General features: G+C 30.6%; 1 protein-coding gene across 6 annotated transcripts in view; it reads left to right on the forward strand.

Moving 5' to 3' along the window:
* The window catches only part of tn (thin), a 167,231-nt gene that overhangs the window by 125,577 nt on the left and 17,158 nt on the right, over positions 1-24,496 (forward strand). For 5 of the 6 annotated variants that reach the window (XM_065511546.1, XM_065511545.1, XM_065511547.1 and 2 more), the window contains 2 exons: positions 20,124-20,402; positions 23,637-24,389. In XM_065511546.1, the coding sequence (XP_065367618.1) occupies positions 20,124-20,402; positions 23,637-24,389 (1,032 nt within the window). Of the gene's footprint in view, positions 1-358; positions 598-20,123; positions 20,403-23,636; positions 24,390-24,496 lie in introns of those variants that run through there. The other variant, XM_065511550.1, reaches the window with a different exon arrangement.

Raw genomic sequence — 24,496 nt, forward strand, 5'->3', positions numbered from 1 at the left:
ACAAAATACCAAAATTTGCCGAAGCTCTAACCTGCTTTCAGATCAGAGATAGGCTCCAATAGCCACCAGGGACCGACTGCAATTGGCTAACACGAGTGTTCAAATTAACAGCCGTAACAGAAATTGGTATTTGCCACCTATTTATGCTTATATTTATTGCCCAAGAGTGTTGAGACACAAGCAATTGTACATTGATTATTTGTTTTGTACATTAAATTAAATGTTTGTGTTAATTTTGTTTAATTATCTCTTCTTCTTGTTCTTCTTCTTTTTTTTCATTTTTTTTTTGTACGAATTCTTCATCCACCTATTTGAATATGGAATGTATCGCATTTTGTTGTTGTCGTTGTTGATACAGTCTACCCTTTAGTGTTCCCTATATCAGTAGGCCCAGATCAAGATACAGAAGGCGGCTTGTGGATGTTTTACGTGATGTTTCATGAACAAGAAAATATATAACTCAAATACATTTTATTTGTTTTTGCAAAAACAAAGCAAATATGTTGGCATCTCATTTTACAAAAGTTGTGTTTTTTTTTTAACTGATCTTTTAATTTTTTACTTTCATTAATACAAATTAACCGAGTGTTTTGCTAAGAGATTTGTTTTTCTGTTTAATTGTTTGTTTTATATGAATATTATTATATTAATTTTCATTTAAATAAAGGTTTGTTTATTTTTTCTAATAACTTTTAATTTGTTGTTTAAACAAAATAATGTGTCGTTTTGTGATTTGTTAGTGCAATAATTTTTGTAAATATCTACTTAGTTTTTGCAGTCATGTGTAAATTGTATACAAATTGGGAGCACAAGTTTCAAAAATGTTAATTTTATTTTTATTTCTTCATTTGATTTAATACAATATCTTAACACTTTAAGCAACTTATTTACATTGATATATATTTATAAAACATTAAACAAAAGTGTTAGTTTACTAAACAAGTGGGTGTATTTTTTGAATATTAAACCAACTATTGGTGAATTTAGAGAAAATAATAAACATTTTCAAAATTATGCACACATTTATAATTACACTTATTTCTACTTTCTGTAAATAAATAAAATTTAATTTTCAGCCAATTTTTTTTAATTGCATTAATAGTTTCAGAAAAAAATTGTTACAGCCAAACACTATACATTAGGCTGGGTCGAATTGTATGGACGATGAAAAAGTAAAAAATCGTATAGCAGAAACGCAATCTACGGAAAATGCTAAGAAAGTTTCCTGAAGAAACCATAGGTCTAAAATCAATAATAAAAATAATAATAATAATAATAAAAGACGAAATGCGCAAGATAGGATTTGATTTTAGACCTATGGTTTCTTGGGGAAAATGCGTTTATGCAATACGATTTTTGTAAAAAATAAATCTACCCACCCTGCTATACATATTTTGTTCATCAATCCCAAAAAAACAGAAATTTTTATTTGGATTTTATTACAATTTATGTAAAATGAAACAAGTGAGAAAGTCTATTCGGTCAATATAATACCCTATGTTGAGTAAATGAACAAAAACATTTTTCTTTTAAAATTTTTATGGTTACTATGACCAATTATGAAGCGATGAATTTGATCGCACGTAATTTGAAGTGCACGAAAAATAGCTTTTTCGTGCACTTTTGTTGAAAAAATATAGGAAGAACAATTTTTTTTTTACTTTTTTTAGTATAACTTCCAGGGTCTCCTAATTTTTCACTAACAATATTTAGCAAAGTTGTAGCTACGGAAAAGTTGAACAACTCTTGAGAACATACAATGAATTCTGAACGTATCTAGTCACTTTAAATAGCACATAAAGATCACTTTGTACCTTAACAATTTACGTTTTTACTATTTTTCGACGCTAAAACTTAGATTTTTTGTTAAAATAGTATGATGAAGTTCACACTTCTATGTTGTGCTGTATTATTTACTCGGCTAAGGTGTTCGGAACGGGGATCAGTGAGTGGACCCTCAATGTCACTCATTTAAAAAAAAATTGCCAAAAAGCCATTTATAATCCGAATGAGCTGAAATTTAAAATATTGAGTAGGTCCACAAAAATATGTTTTTATCTGTAGGTTATATGTTTTAGTTCAAGAGATATTTAGGTTTAATTTTTTTTTTTAAATTTTGCTTGATCTTTTTTTTGTATTTTATATATGATGGGCCTACGAAAGGTCGGAATTTGTTTTTTGTATATGACGTAAATTTGCGATAAAATTCTAAAGAAAATAAAACAAACCTGATAACAATTATTTCGTCCCTATAAAAAGTTACACGCGTCCAAAGTTGAAGCATCTTTTTATATATTTCCACTTTGTATGCGTGTGTTTTTTAAGTTTTTTCCCAAAAAAGTCCCCATATTTTTTCTTTTATAAAAAAACTAATTTTCTTCGTGGCTATATACATTTTTGTATAATCTGGAAAGAGAACTTAATGCAAAAACGTATAAAGTAAAATTTGACTAACTTAAGTGGACATTGTACCCCCAGCCCTATCCAAACTTGGCCAATTTTGAAACAAAATTTTAGGTTTGAGTAAAAAATTCTAAAAACGCAAAGCGCCGATCCACAAAAACTGATCATATTTGTATAGCCCTATATATTGTTTATATACATACAAAACGTTTTTACTATCATACTGTAAATAACGCCAAAGTGGGCTATTTTCTAAAAAAAAACTCAGTTTTTGGAACACATTTTCCCCGTTTTAGGAATTTCGATGTTTGAAAACAAAGAATGGAATGGAGAACATTTAGATCTTTATTACTTCCAAATTTTATTGTGATATCTGTAACTGTTCAAATTTTACATTTATTCAAAGTTTTTATTTTTCTTTATGGAAAATCACCATTTTATAATATTGTTGGTTTTTAAAGTCAAATACGTCCGAAAGAACACAAAATTAATTCATTTCAAAATAAACTGTCAATCTCCAAGTCATAAGTCCACCGATATCAAAAACTTATATTAAAAGCTTATATTTACTCTTCAGAAGCTTCACAAACCTTGCCAACTTTCAAAAATTTTAATGTTTTTTCATATCTTGCATCAAGCCGGTCTTGCGTGATCAGGATTGGAAAGAGTGATGCGCCCGGATCATACCGATAATGATTTGGCCATTCTATAAATTTTTAACAAAAAATTTTTGTTTTAGAGTCAAAAAATAGTCAAAAACTAAAATTTTTAAGCTACAAAGTGATTATTGACAGCTATTTAGAATGCCTATATATGTTCGGATTGCATTGATATGTTCACAGGAGTTATTCAGATTTACCGTAGCTACAACTTTGCAAAATATTGTTATTGAAAAATTAGGAGTCCCTGGAAGTTATTCTAAAAAAAAACTATTTTTCTTCCTATATTTTTTCAACAAACGAAAAAGCTTTCTTTTGGAAAAAAATTTTAACAAAATTTATTTGACGGACTCTTAGCTATATTATTGTCATATATAGTTAAGCCATATCACAAAATCTGAATTAGCTGTTAACCAAAAACTGATGACACCTTTTTTAGAGGCCTCACTGATTTTCAGAAACTTTAGGGGCCCATAAAAAAAATCGGTCACCAAAATGGACAAACTGAGTATAGGGTTTTACTACCCTTTGGTAGTAGAGTCGAACCTATACTGTCATGATCTTGTGTTTTTCCAAAAGTCTTCATTTGTTGCATAGTGTAATAGATAGGACACTTTTACTCTCAACAAATACAGAGAATTACCTTAGCGCCATAGATATTTGGCTTTGGTGTCGATTCGGCCGGTTGGCTGGGCATCAAATATGATCTATTACGCTTCGGGTTATCGTAGAGGATCCATTTTTCATCGCAAGTGAAGAGTCGGTGCAAAACTGATTATCTTTTATAGCATTCAAATATCATTTCGGATAAGCAAAATCGTCTTTCAAGATCTCTCGGCTTCATTTCGTATGGTACTCAATTTCCCTGCTTTTTATTAATTTTGATGCTTGCAAACATTTTGAAATTTATGATTAAGTATTTTCTAATGATTTTTCAAGTTCTTGTTGAGTTTTGCAACAACATTCATGAAGGAATGTCAAAATTTTTAGGCTGGTCTTGTTTTTCATGTGAAAATCTACACTTCTGAATCGAATAAACTATCACTCGCATGTTGAAACCGATGGAACACATTCATCATAAGTAGCAAGCGGTGTGCTTCAGCGGCACTTTTTTTCAAATTAAAAAAAATGAAAGGCCAAACTTCCCGCATATGATGCTCTGTTGGCACAACATTTTACATTTTCGAAGCAAAAAAAAACTTTGTTATTTACACTATAATGTTAAGTATCTAAGTGAGAATAAATAACAGATATTTGCCCTATAAAATGACATATAAGTTGTCCAGAACAAAAACGTCATCAATTGTAAATTCCGCAGTTTTAAGTCAGACACCTAAAAATTTATCCCATTCCCCCAATTTTCCAATTTTTAATAGGTTAATGTTTCAAATGCACAACTAATGGACGTTAGGCTAGCCTTTATAAAGTGTTCTTCATTAAGCGCTTCCTATTCTTAAATATAAATAAAACATAGCGTGTGTGAGACATTATCGAAATTTGTTATTCGTTTGAAAGGCCTATCTATGCCATTATACATCTGAAATGTCAAATATTCCATGACTCTGACAAGCTGAATTTGGCCTATAACATGCTTGATATTAGTTTTGAGAGCCGCAGTGGTTTGTATCTTATTCGTGTACACATGCGACTTAAGAAAACCCCACAAGAAAAAGTCTAATTCAAATCGCACGATCCGGGTGATATCATCTCCACGTGAGATGACCATGCCCTCAAATGGCTCGTTCAGAATGTCTAATGTGGCTTGAGCTGTGAGCTCCTATCGCTCTTTTGCTGAAAAAACAATTCTTTGGTATTCATATCATCCAGTTCAGTCCAAAGGAAGTTGGAAATCATTGACCTCTAGCGCTCGCCGTTGACGGTAATGTCATCGCCAACATCGTTCTAAAAGAAATATTGTCCGATGACACCCAAATTCCCAAAATCTTTAACAAAAAGTGACTTTTTTGCAGATGCATTTGATGCTCTCATGTGGGTTGATATCGTGCAAATTTCGACAATTTTGTTTGTTGGCGTACCTTTTTATCCAGATATGTACATCAAAGTACAATGGACGAAGCGCGCAAAACGTTGCCCGAACAAAACAAAATAGTGAAAACACAGTTTTATCATTAGTACGTTTTGTTGATCCATCCATAATGATTTGGCAAAACATACTGAATAAATAACAGCCAATTCGACAGATGTAGCTTCAACAATATGGTCGCTACCAACTATCAATGTTCGGAAGTCACTATTGTAAGACCCTTTAAAAAATTTGAAAAATGTATATTAAAGGAAAACATGCTATTTTTGCCTCTGTTCTAAATTGATGACAAAATTCTTAAAATGTTCTAAAACGGACAAGTACTTTATTCAGGGCTCTATATGACGTACAAAAAAATCCAAGCATTTGGATGAATCTGGTTTCCCTGATTATTAGTTTCCCTACAAAAGTTTTTTATACCAAATAAGTGTTAAATAAAATCCATCATTGTCAATTTTAATTAAATTCCTAATTATTATGAAGTTTTTTTTTGAAATGTTTTAAATGTTTGCCCAAATCAAAAATTAGGATATAACAGAGCTGCAAATGATTCATTCTTTTTTTATTTTAATTCGTTACAAATTAGCAACATTTTGAATTAATTCTTTGCACATCAAAAAAGAATTGAATTAAATTTGAATTCAAACGAAAATGAATTTGTAAAAATTACTTGGAATTCGTTTTCAATTCAAATGAATCTGTAAAATGAATTCCAATTCAAATGAATTTGTTAAAGTGAATAAAGCGTTTGACTTGAATTGATTTTGAATTCATTCAAATGAGTTAGAACAATGAATTACAATTCAAATGAATGAAATCAAAAATGATTTGCAATCAATCAAATCAAATTCAAGAGTAGATCTAGGGGGAATGAAAAATAAAAATTTAAGATTCTTTTAGCAAATAATTTAAATTTTCCGATTTTGATAGGATACTTAATAATTAAATTCCTATTCTGCCGCTACCTGACAATTCCAGTATATCATGGGATATACAAAACGAGAGTAATGCTTGCTGTATTTTGCATACAAAATTAGTTGAATAACAAAACGACAGTGATTACTGTAGATTTACTTAAAAAGTTAATTCAAATATCAATCAATTCAAATGATTTGGAAATGAATTGTAATTAACTTTGACAAATTCATTTGAATTAGAAACGAATTGCAATGCATTCCACAAATTCATTTGAGTTGGAAGTGAATTGCAATTAATTTTTACCAAATGCATTTGAATTAACTCAAATTTCATTCAATTAATTTTTTTGTGTGAATTATTTATGCTAATTCAGTGCATGAATAATTCGCGAATTAATTCAAAAATTAATGATTGATTTACAGCTCTGGGATATACAAATATAAAATAAAGGAAAATGTAAATATAAAACAAGTAAGGAATAATACCCTACACTAAGTAAAAGAGCAAAAACATTTTTCATTTAAAATTTCAATTATTTATATTTTTGAGTGATTTTCGGAAGTGGGCTTTATATGGGGGCTATGACCAATTATGGACCGATCACCATAAAATTAGGTCGTGTGATTTATGTCTATATTAAAGTTAACTATGTTGAATTTTGTGTGTATACCAACATTTTTAAGCGATTTATGCACGTTAAAGTGATTTTCGGAAGCAGGTCTATATGGGAGCTATGACTAATTATGGACCGATCGTAACAAAATTTGGTGACATGAATTTTGTGTATATAGAACTTATTTTGTACAGATACATATATAAATTAAACATTTATGACCGATAAAGTCCAATTTCGGGAGGACATTTGTATGGGGGCTAGGTGAAATAATGGACCGATTTCAGCCGGTTTCAATAGGCATGGTCCTTGAGGCAAAAAAATAATATGTACCAAATTTCATCGAAATATCTTCAAAATTGCGACCTGTACTCTGCGCACAAGGTTTACATGGACAGCCAGCCAGCCGACCAGACGGACGGACGGTCATCGTTTAACCCTTTCGCTACAAGTTTTAACTGGAGGTGTTAATAGATGTTTTAAGTTTATCATATGGTTGGTATTGATATCAATATTGGCTGATATTAATATTAAGGTCCTACGTGTCCTGGTTTATCCGTTATACCAAATTAAATTTTTAGTCCTGGAAGCTTATCCTGAAGCCCCCAATGATTTTTTTTTTAATATTTTTTATTTTTATATTTCCCTAATATGTTTCTAAGCATTCTAAATAATTTTTATTACAAAATTATAGTTTTTACAAATTTTATATGCAAAAAATCGAAGGCACTTTTTTTAAAAAAAAATGTTGGATTCAAAAATCTATTTTCACACATTTTCAAATTGCTATCAATCGAACACGAATAGCGATAATTCAATAAAATAAATTGTAAACATCTCTAAATATATTCCAAAAATAGACTCAAAGACTATTTTTTAAAAATATTCATAATTGTCGAAGTTATGTGCAAAAATCTAAAATGTATCCATATGGATACAATGTAGCGAAAGGGTTAATCGACTCAAAAAGTGATTCTAAGTCGATCGGTATACTTTAAGGTGGGTGTTACACAGTATCAATTGAAAAGTCAAACAGAAAATTAAAAGCAGCAGCATGGCAACTAAGTAAAAAGGACTTGTTAAGTTTATACCTTTAAAACAAATAAATATTGTAGATGTAGACAAATTCGCTATTTAAAATTAACATTTTGAGGGATTGACTCTATGGCGTACATAGGAACAAAAATCAAAAAGTTAAAATAATTCAACTTGGCAAATTGTAACTAATTATACAATGACGTCATGGGCTCGAATTCTAAAAACGGCTAGAAGCAGCAATGTTTTATACATAAATTTATTTATACGTATCTAAAATGAGTTAAAATGTAACAAAGAACTGTATGTACTGTCAACTACATTCAATTTCAGTTACAATAACATTAATTTTTCCAACCACCCTCAATCCTCCAACACCATCCCTAGTGAATATGGTAAATATAGGTTTGTCGTTCCGTATGTAACAATTTGAAATATTCAAATAAATTGCAAGTATAATTAGTTATCTTCAGAAGTCTGTAGAAAACAACTTCTTGCTCAATTTTAAGCTGTTTGGTATTGAAAATCAGCAAAATCTGTTTTATAGACAAAAAGTTATATGCCAAAATGTCATAGCACTGATTAGCACTTTGTTTTATAGTTTGGCTGTTATTTTGAATTTTTTTGATTTTTAATGCTCCCACGATCTAAAATTGTTCTCTATCATCTTAAAACGAAATACAGAAGATTTGAGTAAAATCGGATAACGTTTGGATTCTATAAATTTTTTGAAATTTGAGATTTGACATTTGGGTCAAAATAAGGAACATCAGAATTCATTTTAAAGGGATGGTTCCTTGTGTAAGGCTTCTTATTTTGATCCCTAGAGTACGATTTTTCTTGCCATTTGGGCGATTTTTAAATCTACCGCTCTAGTAAACATAGAATGTGTAAATCAATGTTGAGACGAGTATAATTTTTGGTGTAGGGTATTTTAGATACTTCTTTCTTTCTTGGTTTTCATCTATTTCTTTTTGTTGAGAATTTTCTTGTCACTAGTTAAAATTTAAGTTGCCAAAATACTGTACACAGAAAAAAATGACGACAAATCAGTTGTCATATTAATTACCATATTCGTCAATACAATTATTTTTTTTAATTAAAAAGGCACCAACAACCGATTTTGTGGATACAAAAAATAGTTTTGTTACTTAAAATTGTTAACTCTCAACAATAAATTTTAACAATGAGTTTGTGAAATTAAACAATTAATTTGTTAACAGTCAACAGTAAAATTTTAACAATAGGTTTGTAATATTAATAATAATATTGTTACTAGTTAATTAATATCTGCAATAACTTTTCCTTATATTAACGAAAAATGCAATTTGATGGTTTGAATTATTTTTTTTTTTAAATGCAACATCCAACCAGCCATTCTCTTTTCCAATCATCCAACTACAGCACATGCACCAATTTTGCTACTAGGGTAGCATCATAATATCGACTAGAGTATCTGCTGATGATGTCTCAAATCCCACCATGAGAGCTCGGCAAGCTTTCGGCCAACTAAACACAATATGGAAATCACCATCAATCTCCACCCGCACAAGATAACAATTTTCAATTCGTGTGTTAAGTCTGTGCTCCTCTATGGCTGCTAAAGACGTAAATACTTTGCAAGTTTTTACCAACAAATGCCTAAGAAGAATACTAAAAATGCACTGGCCCAACTGGATATCGAACACACACCTCTGGACAGTCACACATCAATGCCAAATACATTCCGAAGTTTTGAGAAGGAAATAGCGATAGATTGGCCACGCATTACGAATACCACCAGGAGATAGGAGATGTAATCCGCAACGTAGCAGGAGAGGACGGCCCACACTTTCTGAAGACAGTTAGACATATAGGCTTCGCGAGAAGAAAAAAGCTGGAATGAAATTAAGAACCTAGAATCAAATATAAACGATTGGAAATATTTTGTTGAGGCTCCTTATAGGAACTAAAGGAATTCATGTTGTATATACATATAGTATGAAAATATCCACTTTCTCACCTTTTGAATCAGTACTACAATCAATATCACCTTCTACAGATTCTTACTCCAGTATTGTTCTTGAATGAGTTCCTTCTACACTCGACACATTTTATGATGAAAAGAGTCCATTTGAAATCCTGTTGAAAAAAAGTTTTGTATATAAAATTGACGTCCAATTGTTCGGCCAATAGCGATAGATTATAGTTTCATATTAAACTTACCATGTAGAATACTCCAATTTCTTCATAATTTATTAAAGAAAACAAGTTTATAAGTATGGTCGGTCAAGCCAGACCATATAATAAATGAGTAAAAATATTTTTTTTTTAAAATATCAATAATTTATATTCATGAGTGACTTTCGGAAGTGGGCCTTATATGGGAGCTATGACCAATTATGGACCGATCACAGAGTAGAGGTCGCGCAGAGTACAGGTCGCAATTTTGAAGATATTTCGATCAAATTTGGTACGTATTACTTTTTCGGCCCAAGGACCAAGCCTGTAGAAATTGGCTGAAATCGGTCCATTATTTCACCTAGCCCCCATACAAAGTCCCCTCGAAATTGGACTTTATCGGTCATAAATGTTTAATTTATCTATGTATCTCCACAAATTGCGCTCCAAATAAGTTTCATATATACAAAATTCATGTCATCAAATTTTGTTACGATCGGTTCATAATTAGTCATAGCTCCCATATAGACCCGCTTCCGAAAATCACTTTAACGTGCACAAATCGCTTAAAAATGTTGGTATACTCACAAAATTCAACATAGTAAACTTTCATAGAGACATAAATCACACTACCTAATTTCATTGTGATCGGTACATAATTTGTCATAGCCCCCATATAAGGCCCACTTCCGAAAATCACTCAAAAATATAAATAATTGAAATTTTAAATGAAAAATGTTTTTGCTCTTTTACTTAGTGTAGGGTATTATATGGCGGGCTTGACCGACCATACTTTCTTACTTGTTTTCTTTAATTTTAATTTTCTTGACACATTTGTTTTTGTTATTTTCAATATAATATTCCCATTGAATTTTAACAACTGAAATTGTTAATAAATATCAAAAAAAAATTATTGAAAATTTAAATCACGTGTTAAACAAAATTTTTTAATTACTTAATAACTGTTACCATTTTTTTCTGTGTAACCATTTGAAAAACATGCTCCAAAAAAAATAAATTTCTAACTACATTTAAAAAAAATAAAAAATAGAAAAAACAACAAACATCAGTCTTAACACAACCTCTGAAAAATACAATGAAAATGAAAAATTAAGCCTAAATAAGGCAACAAATTAAAAGCATTTTTTAATACAAAGAAAATGGAAAAGTTTAACAGGCGTGGGTGGAGTTGAAAATTCATATGTAACTCAGCCGAATATACAGCTTAAATAGTTTAGTATTAAATGATATTTTTCAATTTTAACTGATGATCTCATGGTAATCTTGAATATTCTTACCAGTTTTGCAAGAATGCCAAACATTGACATGTCTTTGAATTCGGGGAAAGTACAAGGTGTTTTATTTGAAATATGTGGTAGATGGCCGATTTTCTAGGTAAAAATACATGGAATATAATATGGATTCTAATATTTATTTCAATTATTTCACAAGATCCCAGCAGAAACTTGCATTGCCCACTCTTCACTATTTACACAACATTTAATTCATTATTTTAACATGATGGTGTTACTTTAATATCACCAAAGTTACAAGTAATGACTTCAATAACTCATTGATAATTAAGTGTAGCAGATGCTGTTATTAGTAAACACATAATGAGTTCATGCAAATGAATAGAAAGTAAGCAATTATATAATAGATAATAAATAAGTCATTATACGACTACTTCTAAGTAAGTTATAGAGTAATTGCAAGTTATTACCAAATATTAGCTGGGATCTAACTAAATATTTACATAATTTTTGTTTCATGTTGTTCAGTAAATTTCTCAGACAACCCCCCCATTAATAGTATATACAAATACTGCAATAACTTAAAGTAGAATTAGTAAATTTGGGTAAAAAAATAAATTTTTTGTTCTGTTTTTTTTTCATTGAGCTATTTTTCCTGTTTTTTTTTTCATTTGTGGTAGAAAATACCACAATAGCCAGTACCAGGGTGTTGAAAAATGTATTGCTGATGGAATCAGCCAAACAAACAAACCAACACTTGAAAATAAACAAATGAAAACAAGAATATTGTAAAACATGGACTACAAACATCAGAAGCGAAAGAAATGAATTAACCAACATCAGCAAGTAAAAAAACAAGGATAAAGGCAACACAAATACACAAGAATACATAAAGAATATTTAATAGCAAAAAAAATAAAAATATATAGTGAAATATAGTGTGAAGTATAAGTGTTAATGCTAAAGCTGCTTTTGGTATTAAAATCAGAAGTAGATTGTCAAGTAGCTTGAAGTCCTTAACATTTGTGATAGTGTGTCCTACATACTGTAAGCAGGTCTTGAAGCGATTTTTTTTCTTGCTCATCTGAAGAACCACATTTCAAAAAATACCCAGCAGTATTACAACTGCATTTAAGGCAATAACACAAAAGGCAAATGCTATCCTTTTTGTAAAATAGCACGCTAAGGTTTCGAGATATATCAACTTTAATGTTTCTCAAGAACCAGGAATTTAACTGAAAGTTTTAAAACCCGTTCATGAATTCAGAATCTATGGAAGTGAAGCTCTTACTTGAGTAACATTTGTTATTTCAAAAAGGAAAATATGCCGAAAACTCACGGTACGATTTTTAAATTTTTGACATATTTGCGTGATCAGCGTCTGTCTTATTAACAATTTTTTGGTTATTAGCTACGTATCCAATCATTGCAATGTAAAGATAAGTCAATTGGTTACTTTACATATCCCAGGTAATCTAGCTTGAAGTCGATTGTTACTTTAAATTCTCTATGTAGTCTAGAGTGTAGTCACTTCAGTTATAATGGTCGCCTCTTTTAGATTGTTCATTAATTTAATTACTGTAAGGCTGGTGGCATTACATAGAAGGTTTTCCCATCGAAAAAATTGGTAGTCCGCCCATTTCTGTTCAAAATATTCATACTGATAGCTGCTATAGCTTCTGTTATATATAATTTGTCATATTAATGGAAGGTGCCACGCCCACTAATCGAATCCCAACCATATTCCGCCAAACTATGTAAAATTATAGGAGAGCTATTCGGTCATACTGAATGATCTCATAATTATAGTTCTCAAGTTATTTAGAAATAACTGTTAACTTAGTTTGGGAGGGGTGACTTATCCCCTGTTCCGATCCTTACCATTTTTTTTTTGGTTAAACTTCATGCATTGATTCGAAATTGATGCATATAAAGTTTGAAAACTTTCACTAGCTATTCGAAAATAACTATTTGTTTTGTATGATAGGTGCCACGCCCACTACTACAATACCGCCCATTTTTAGCCAAACTCGTTATAGTGATAAGAAATTATGTATAAAGTTTAAATACTTTTACGATTTTAGTTCTTCAGATATTCGAAATTAGGTATTTACATTGTATGGCCGGTGCCACGCCCACTATACAATACCGCCCATTTTCAGACAAACTATGTACAATAATACGGGAGATATTAGGGCGAAATTTTAAGACTTCTCCAGATATTCATAAACAACTATTTACTTTGTATGGGAGGGTCCACACCCCCTGTTCCAATCCGTAGCATATTTGTTTAAAATTCATGCACTGATTTGTATAAAGATTAAAATTTGCCCCACTGTTTGTTATTAGTAACTAGTTTTTCTGTTTTTTCATTTCCTTTGCTGGGTATTAGTAACTTTTTACAAGTCCCAGCATTATTTTTCTCGTCTTTGTTTGTCCTACAAATAATACGCTTAACTCAATTTTATTTTTTAACAAACAAGCAGATACTTTACACTTGTATTCTCTTACACGTTTTATTTTTTTACACTATTTTTTTTTCTTGCTTCAGTTTTCTCAAAGACGTTGTGTATTTTTCCAAATGTATAAGAGTTTGTTTGCCATTGTTATTTAAGATGGTTGGACCGGCTTTGGACTTTATTATTTTTGTTTTTTATTATTTTTAGTTTTGTAAGATTTTTCGTTAGCTCCCTTCACATACATATTTATTTTGGATTTAAAAGTTTTTTTGTAAACTTAATTGTACAATTGTCGTTTATAAAAAAAGAAAAAATTGTTGAAAAGTAAACAAAAAATTTAGCATCAAATTGAGATTTGTTGAAAAATGGTCATTTGATAATGGTATTTTGTTATAGAAGTTTTTCTTTAAAATCAATTAAATCAAACATAAATTTTTGATTTAGTTAAGCTTGTTTTAATTGAAATCTTAAATAAATTAGTGTGATGGGCCCCTTATCTCAAAAGCCTTGTTTTAATTCTAAATTTTTAATTTTTGTCTTACTGCCATGTAATTACCTGCTTATTATGATATGTATGTATAAGCTAACTTCTTCGTACTTGCTTGTTGTAGGTGTTGTGTATTAAATACAAATATGACCAAAAATCATAAAAGATCAAAAGTTTCACTTTTGTTTACTTTCATTCTTTCATTTTGTCCTAAATAAGAGGCTTAAGTTATAATCCTTGAAGCAGACAAATGCACAGTAAAAAATTTTGTTTTTTAAAAAAATAACAAAAACTTGACTTATATAGAAAGAGCATGACCATCTTAGTTTAAAATATTAGTTTCTGATTTGTTAAGTAGCTACTTTATATAAATTCTTAAATAGAAAAATGTTTGTAAATTGTTTAAACAAAAATATTTAGTTACTATTTATTTTGTTTAAGTATTAAGAGCTAAGAACATAATCATTAAAAAAAGAAGAAAATTTATTTTCATTTAAATCAAACTGCTATTACATTAATTATGCGATATGCTGGGCTTGTCGCGACAAGCTTTTATATCATATAAATTATACAATACAATTCACACGGTCTACTATTTGGTCATATTGTCATAATGTCCTAATATATTATGATAGCTTAATCAAATTTTTGTTGTGTTTTAAACAAAAAAGTTCTAAACTAATAAGACTATTTGAACTATGTTTACTTTTTGTCATAAAATAATACTTTGTTCTTGTTTAAAACACAACAACATAATATGAGGAGCCGCAGAACAAAAGGTACTTTTTCGGATTTTTTTACAAAGTGACTTTTTGGTATTTTTATAATATTTGGGTTAAAATCTTCTAGAAAAAATCAATTTCCCAAAATTTTGAAATTTTCAAAAAGTACCTGCTGCTCCTCATATATTAGGACATTATGATAATATGACTAATAGCAGACCGTGTGAATACCCCAAATATAAGAAATTGTTTAATTTAAGTGAAAGTTTATTTTCCTCCTTTTAAATCTCTTTCAATATTTCGATTTTAGATATTAAATTCGAAATGTTTTAAAAATATTTTAAAATTCATGAAATTAATTGTTTTTTTTTTCAAAATGTTTATGTTCGAATTTGGAAATAATACTGAAAGTATTTAAATAAATTGTCCCCAATGTAGGGGTATAGAAACGGAGGATTCGATTGTGTATGTCTTAAAATATTTCGACGTTGTGATGGGAATAAAGTACTTATACTCTATGGTTCATATTATTCAATAACTTAGTTTTTCAATGTAATTGGGATAGAAATAAAGATTTAAATTAAATTAAAAGTTGATTTTATTACAGATTTATTTTAGACATTAAATATAATGCTATTTTTAGATCCTAATGAAAGGCATATATTATAATATTACGAATTTAGGTGTAGATCAAAACTAATTTGACTTCGATAATTTCGAATTATATTTTCAATTGTAAGTCTTTAAATCCTCCACTAATTTTACATAGGCATTGAAAAAATATGCTACTAGCATCAGTAACATAAAATTTTTTCAATCAATTTCAATCAAAAAAAAAAAAAAAATTCAATAATTTTCTTAGAATTTTGTTATCGGTTATTGTTTTCATCGGTACCGTGAAATAGCTCCCAAATGAAATAAATCCCAATGAAATAACTGCCAATGAAATAACTCCCATCAATAATGAAATAATTCCCAAACTTGAAAAATGAAATAACTGCCAAAGGGTAAAATGAAATTACTCCCAATAATCGGCGGTTTCATAATTTTAAAAATATTAGTCGCAAAAAAGAGAAATAACTCCCAATGAAATAAATCCCAATAGTAATGAAATAATTCCTAATCCGAAGCAATTTATTTGTGTAATCTAACTCCCAGTGAAATAAAGAACTACAAAAGTGAAATTATTCTTCGCTTACCAAACATTTTTGCATTGCGGGCCTGAGGCGTAGCGCAAAGTTTTCCTCCTCTAGGGTATATCAAAAACTGGCTTCGTTCAGAAATGTTTTTGGCATTGCCGGTCTTTGGCCGGGCTCTAAGGTTTTCTCCTCTGGGGTGTATCAAAAACTAGCTTCGCTCAGAAAAGTTTTTTGCATTGGCCAATAAGGTTTTCTCCTCTGGGATATATCAAAAACTGGCTTCGCTCAGAAAAGATTTCTTTAATTTATAATATTTCAGAAAGCCGATTTTCATTTCGCATTTCACATTAATATCATTACATAATATTTTCTGAGCGAAGCCAGATTTTGATACACTCCAGAGGAGAAGACGGCCAAAGGCCGGCAATGCAAAACAAATTTTCTGAGCAAAGCCATTTTTTAGTATTTTGCTTTTGCAAGTAGAACCCAACAAAAATGAATAACTCCCAATACAGTGAAATAACTCCTAATTCTCAAAATAAAATGAAATAAAACCCAACAAAAATTTCATTGGGAGTTGTTTCATTGGCAGTTATTGCATTATGAAATAACTCCCAACAAAAAATTATGAAATAACTCTCTATGCGTTAGGAGTTGTTTCATAGTGAAATAATTCCCAAGTTGTATGAAAAATTTGTTGGGTGTTATTTCATTTTTTCGTGGGGAGTTATTTCATTTGGGAATTATTTCACGGTACCGTTTTCATCATTATTTTTAACTTTTTAAAATTTCAGTGCTTCCAACATTACATTTTATTTTATTTGAAGTTGCGAGTTTAGGGTCAAAGTAGCAATATTTAAAAAGAATGTCAATTACAAATATTTTTTTATTTAAAATTTTATGACTAGAAAATTCATAAAATTTCATGCATATTCCAAATTCCAAATTTTATACTTTCAAAATATGTTTAAAAAAATATTATTTTCGATTATAATAAACACTACAGATTAAACATGTATGTTTTATATTAATGGGTTAACTTGGGTACTTCGATTATGAGTATATTTTAGAATGATTGAGATATTACAAACAAATTGTGTATTATGGAGTTTCCTTTTATTCTGCCTTTACCCTTCTTAATGTTCTTTTCTAAAAAATGTATGCATTTTCAATCGGGGTAATTAATAAAACCCCGAAAATATGCTAAATGTTTCACCCTCAATTTTATCAAAGGATATTTCTATTCAGTTTTTAAACAGGTTTTGTTGTTATACCCATCACCATAATAACCCATTTCGTTTCTAATTTATACATCTTTCATTTGTGACCCCACAAAGTATATACATATGTATATTCTAGATCGTTATAGATAGCGAAGTCGATATAGCCATGTCCGTTTGTTCATCTGTATGTTGAAATAGCCCCCAAATAACTTACAAACATGATATCGGGAATTCCCCCGGATCGGTTGCTATTTAAAATCGAGAAAATTTGCCCACAAATGGCTGAGATATAAAGAAACCGGGAGAACCTCTATTTTTGGAGTATTTTTGAACTACATGTGGATTACTAAGTCATTAATATAGACAATATGGATATCTAATGATAGATATTTCAAAGTCCATTGCAACGATGTATATAAGGCTTTAGTAAGTTGGATATACAATGGGTCAAAATCGGGAAAAATATTTTTTCAATCTAAATTTTTTTTCACCAATAAATTTTAAAAAATTTGGAAAACTATTTCGATTTATATTTTTTAAAATTTTGAAAGAAATTTTTTTTTGAAAAACAATTTTCAAAAATTTTTTTTTTAAATTTTGTTGCCTAACAATATTAAAAATTATTATTTTAAAGTATAATTTGGCACAGCCGAATTAATCTCTCTTACTTGATATTGTTTTTGAAATTGGTTTATGTTAATGAAATCGTTTTTGTATTTTTTATCGAAAATGTTAAAATGTATAGTTTCATAATATTTTGAAGCTGCATATATGCGAAAAAGTACCTTTTGTTCTGCGGCTCCTCAAATGGTTTTTGTTCTATAGTGATCGTTAAAAATGTAACATATTACGAGGGTATGAGTCAACATTTTGTGTAAAAAAAAAACACAAAAACGTATATATTTTACGTGCTTATAAAATACGATCTATCTTCGTCCGACTGTTGGAGGCATGGCAGGGCCTAGAGAAAAAGTCCTAGGTGGGTGAAAATTTCCCAAAATGTTCTGTGTTTATCACAAACTGGTGGGTAAAATAACTACTTTCTAAATTGCAGTACAAAATAAACTTTTCAAGTGGCTTCACTATAGGTTACTAAGAGACACTAAAGTGACTATTGACTTCAAGCTGTGTTACATGGGATATCAGTAAACTTAATACAATTTTTTTCCAACCAGTTTTTACGAATTACTCACAAAACGTTTAAAGTACCTACAGTCTAGATTACTTAGAGACATTTTAGTGACAATTGTCTTCACTCTATATTACCTGGGATGTATAAAGTAACCAATTATCTTCTCTCTGCTCTACAAAGAGTGCATACGTGTCAAATGAACCAAAATATATAAATTTCCGTGTGACAATTACTGTCTATAAGGGATACATTGAATTCCTGCTTAACTGCTGGGCAGAAATAGGGCTGAATTTAAATAGTAAAGGCTCTTGGGCGTATACTTAATATTTAAAACAAATACTAGTGTTACTTCTGATCAGTGTTTAAAAAACTAGACTACAAGTAGCAGTAGCAACGAAAAAACACAAGTAGTCTAGTTAAAAAATTAATAAAAACTCGGAGTCAATAATTACTACTACTACTGCTACCTTCACATTTTGGTAGCAGTAGTTGTAGTAGTACTAATAAAAGAAAAATTTAAAAGTAGCAGAGTAATTTATTTTCTATTGCTACCTTAAAAAAAAAACTTTTGATGTAGCAGTCATTAGTTTTTTATTAATTCTGCTACTTTTAAAATTTAGTAGTAATAGAAGTAGCAGTTAAGTAGCAGTTGAAGTAGCAGCTAAGTAGCAGTTGAGGTAGCAATAAAATAAGTCAAAAATAAAAATGTTCAGCCAAAAAAGTATATTATGTGTTGTTGTTGTGAATGTATATTTGTGTAAGTTGGCCGTGTTGTAAACAAAAGTTCGGCTTTTTTGTTATACACACAGAAAACACGATCTTTCTGTTAGCAACACGAACATCTGAGACGAATAAAATCGAATAATTCTTTCAAACTCTCTCAAAACAAAAACAACACACAGTGTTTAATTCTGTCAATTTTGGTGTTATGACTGAATATTTTCTTTTTTGACTACTTTTATTGCTACCTTAACTGCTGCATCAACTGCTACTTTACTGCTACCTTAAAAATTAAAACTCGATATAGAGCAGTAGCAATGATTTGTATTTTTATGCTACTACTCCATTTACAATTCATGTTTTATTACTACTGCTCTGTTAAGAGTTTTATATTTTGAAGGTAGCAGTTGTTTTAAAAAAACAAGAAAACGAAAAAAGACAAATGCTACTGCTACTGCTACCGCTACATACACTTTTTTGAAGCAGTAGTTGTAGCAACAGTTAAAAATTTGTTAGTTATCGTAGCTTTTTAAACACTGCTTCTGATACGATAAAACAATGAAACAAATTAGTTTCCGATTTTAAACTTTAAAAGATATTGATTACGTAGAATTTAGCTAGTTTTGGACTGCAGTAAAATTAAAATACTGTTTCCTTGTAATTTTTTTTGATTTCGAGAAATATTTCCAAACAAATATTATTAAAATATTGTTGTCTTTTATATTTGTTTATATTTTATGTTATTTCAACTAAATTAACAAACTTTATTTAACTCACTTGTGTATTTATGTTTATATATTTATGTTTATTTACTCTTTCAATACTAACGCATCAAACTAGAGTAATTGCTTTTTTTATTTGCCAGCTTTTCTGTCTCTAAAACTATCTATTTTTTATTTTCACCAAAAAAAGCAAAAATATTGACAAAAATAGTGTTATGATATTATTAATGGCTTCTACTATTTCGTATTTAAATTGAATGAAGAAATAAATTAAAAACAAAATTCTTTATAATTATTTAGTTGTATAATAAAAAGTAGAAAAATATTTTTGTTTCTAAATAAATTAAAAAAAAAAATAATACAAGTAGCAAAAAAAAAAAAAAAAAGTATTGAAATGTTAAAACAAAAACCAAACCAAAACCAAATAATTCCAGCTACACAAGCCGCTTTCTAAATAAAAGCAAGAGCAGCGCCATAGTATCGCAACCATCCCTATCCACGCCAAACGCCTCATTTGATGAGGATGCCAATGGCACCGGCGATGATTCGGATTCACGTTATGGCACCGGACGTTCACGTTACTTAGCGATGAAGGAGCGTCGCAATCGTTTGGCACGTAGTCGCTCCTCGCATCAGTTTGGCAACGATGATGATGATTTGGATGAGCCCGTGTCGCCAACAACGGCATCACCATCTGCTTATTTAGCTTCAAGGTGCGAGATTAACACAAAAATAAAACGAATTCATTTCTTTTAATATTTTTCTTAATACATGATATAATAATATTTAGCGAAAAGAAAAAAAATATTTGCAACTTAAACTTAAACTGGAACAAAATTCGAAATTTTATTGCATTTTATTTAGGATTTTTTTCTTTTTCCTTTTTTATTTTCTTTTTCATTTAAATTATTGGTTAACTATATGCTGTATATAGATACTATAGTTATGAAAAACTTTTATTAATTTTGTATAAAATTTGTTGTTGAAACGGTTTTCGTGTTGTCCTTGTTTTTTTTTTTTTTTTTTTTTTTAAAACTTAAAAATTGCGCCTACAGAAACGCTTTTCTTTGTGTCAAAATTCCTTTTCCATTATAATTTGTCTAGTGTAAAGGCGCCTTACTCTAATTCTATTTGATGTTTATTCATCATTAAAATACTATTTATTCTCTCTCATTTAATTTTGTACAAAATAAATCATTTTCATTTTGCATTTCTTAATTATTGTCGTTTATTTATCTATATTTATTCTTTTGTTTTCACTACTCATTTAATGCGTTTTCTGTTTATCATTTCAAAATTAATTATATTTTCTTTTTGTTTCACTTAATAACGTTTTAGTTGACAATTCGCGTATTTTGTTAAAGTTTATCTCATTAATAGTGTTTTTTTTTAGTTTCTTTAACAAACCTATTATTTATTATTATTTCTTTTTTGATTATCCTTTAATTTGGTTAAAAATTAGTATAATATTTTTTTTATTATTTTAATCTGACGTTAATGCAAGTATTTACCCATCAACAAATTAATCAGTTATTAAGATTTATATATTGTTTTCAGAGATTCTCATAAAACAAATATGAAATGATTTTGGATTTATTGTAATATTTTGTTAAGCAATTTAAGTTTTGGCAAAAGGTCAGAACAAATTGAATTTATTCAAGAAGCAAAGAAAGGGTATTTGATTATGCGCTTCTTATCTTTAAATTAAATTAAAATAAAGTCGATGCCATTATGTATGGCATAATGAAAATGTCCGCCTTTGCTGGGTATATCGCATTCGAAATATCCAATTTTCCATGACTCTTCCATGACGCGCATAAATCAGGCTCATTTTGACTGATGGCATCAGAAATGTTGGCTTTGATGGCCGCTTTGGTTTGTGGCATATTCGCATAGACCTGCGTCAACTAAATTTCACGGCGGCGGCTAGCAGGCTCTCATTTTCTATTGAATTTTGAGTTTTGAATTTGATTATTTTGACAATTGATCGTTATTGGTTGAATTTCAAATACAAAAATTACTGAATAGATAATTTTCATAAGTGAAACACAAAAAATAACAAACATGTGTTTTCAATTACGAAAATTTTCTATTCAATAATTTTTGTATTTGAAATTCAATTGTCAAAATAATCAAATTCAAAACTCAAAATTCAAGAGAATATATCAAGAAATTTTGTTTCTGAGCAAATGAATACTTGATTTAATTATGAAATAATTGAAACCAGTTCAATATGTGACAAATATTTGAATTGAAACGGCTTAAGAAATAGTTTTTTCTGAGTAAAAAACTACTCGAGTTCTAAATAATTACAAATTTAAAAGGTGAAATTGTGAAAATTTTATGAAATTTTTAAGAACTTTTATCAAAAACGGCGGCTATTTTCAAGCCGGCTCGGATCAGCCGGCTTACAGTCGTTCATCTCAGGTCTCTGCCTGCATCTTAAGAAAACCCCACTAGAAAAAGTCTAACGCAATCAAATCGGACGATATCGGTGGCCAGTTCACATCACATCCATGTGTGATGACCATGCCCTCAAATAGTTTATAGCTTATCCGCATAGACCTGCAGCTTAAGAAAACCCCACTAGAAAAAGTCTAGAGCAATCAAATAGCACGATATCGTTGGCCAGTTCGTATCATCTCCGAGCGAGATGACCATGCCCTCAAAGCGCTTGAATAGAGTTTCCAATGTGGCACGTGGCGCCGACGTGTTAAAACCACATATGGTTGGTATCCATATTAGACAATTCAGGCCGAAAGTAGTTGGTAACACTATGTGTAATTTTTTGAGTCATGACACGGACACCGCTACGTGATAAAAGTCCAAAAAAAAGGTCAGTGTCTCCCAGATTTGGGGCCTCTGTGTCATTTTTGGAAAAAAGTGATAATTTTCTCAGGCTCATATCTTGCAAACAGTTAGAAATTTTGATTTACTCTCTGAGGCAAAGTTGTAGCCCTTGTCACAAAGAACAAAAGTTTTGAACATATAAACTCAAAGAAACTTCATCTTCAAGATTAAAATTAAAAAAATTTGATTCTTTTTACCTTTTCCTCCCTATTCAGGTCCATAAGTAGCAAACCGTTCAGAATTCAAGGAAACAATCCACTACAAAAATGTATCTAAGATCTCAATAAACAACTTTCTAGAACATATGAACTTCCTAGGAATGATTCTTACACAGTGTTAAGTGTTTTGGATCATAAACTTTAAAATTATTATAAACTAATGTATACTTTTAGGCAGCTTTAAAAAAAAAATTATTTCTAAATTTATTTCGAATTTTCTTGCGATTTTGATCTAGAAGATGAAGTTTTGAGGATTTTATATGTTCACATTTTTTGTTCTTTATGACAAGGGCTACAACTTTGTCTCAGAGAGTAGATTTAAATTTCGAACTGTTTGCAAGATATGAGCCTGAAAAGGCACCAAATCTTTGGGGGCCCATAAAAAAAACTGGGAGACACGGGTCTTTTTTTTTTTGTTATTTATCACGTAGTGGTGTCCGTTTATGGTTATTTTTTTTCGTGTTGCACTGTGTAATCATCGAACAACAGAGCTTGACCGATGATGTAGCCAGCCCAAATCAGTACCAAACAGTGACCTTTTCGGGAGATGTATTTGACGCTCTTTGGCCTCATGTTGGTACCATCCCAAATTTGACAATTTTGTATGCCCATGTACCCATTCATTCGGAAATGGGCGCTATTATCCATCCAGCCATGGTGATTTGGCGAAACAAACTATAAATGACAATCAAATAAATGACGGCCATTATTTAAATCTAAATTCTCACCAAAATTGGACTTAGCACATTTGCTTACTAAGCTATAGTTTATTATATTATCCAAAATCAAAAATATAATTTACTTGTCAACATTCATAACATGAATGCTTTTAAAAACCACAACTAATCAATTTCCCTTTTTTCTACACTCCCCCAACAGATATAGCGGTTACGGCGGTTCCGATTTGGCACGCAGTCGTTCATCACATGCTCTTAAATCACGCGACAGCTCTCCCATTACCGATCGTACATCATCACGCAGTGGCGCCGGCTCGTCGTCGTTAGCCAACGACAGCAAGGATGGTGAAGCTTTAAGCTCTTGGGCCCGTTATTTGAAGAACAAATATGGCAATAAGAGTTCTAAAGATGCACCATCGGGTAGCGGACGTGATGGTCTCGGCAGCAGTAGCACCTCTTCGGCCCTGCCATCTACATCGAGTCATGGTGCAAGTGGCAGCGGCAGTAGTCGTAGCCACGTTGCCAGTGATGTGTCACGTCGCCTTAGCCTGGGTCTGCCCTTGAGGCAGGTCAGTGAACTTGGTTCATCAGATGATGATGGTTCAAAAAACGGGCTAGGCTCCCCTACCTCCCCTACGGTAGCAGCAGCAGCTCACGGTATAACCGGAGTGGCAGGTACTTCCCCTAGGCAATTGTACCTGCGCAAGCGTCAACAGCTGTTCCAATTGGGGGGCCGGGGGAGCGAACCCGGTTCTTTTACCTGGCCACGCGGCTTAGCCGTTGGGCCGGATAATAGCATTGTCGTCGCCGACTCGTCGAATCACCGCGTACAGGTGTTCGACTCGAATGGCATCTTCGTTAAGCAGTTCGGTGAATATGGCAATGGTGAAGGCGAATTTGATTGTCTGGCCGGCGTAGCGGTCAATCGTATTGGACAATATATAATAGCGGATCGGTGAGTAAACTTTCTATACAAAACACAATATCCATTGTTTTTTTGGTTTTCATCACACATTTGCCAGCTTTACAAAGTCGTAATAAACTCCATTAAACTTTTTAATT

The sequence above is a fragment of the Calliphora vicina genome, chromosome 5, assembly GCF_958450345.1.
Source record: "Calliphora vicina chromosome 5, idCalVici1.1, whole genome shotgun sequence".
Lineage (NCBI taxonomy): Eukaryota > Metazoa > Arthropoda > Insecta > Diptera > Calliphoridae > Calliphora > Calliphora vicina.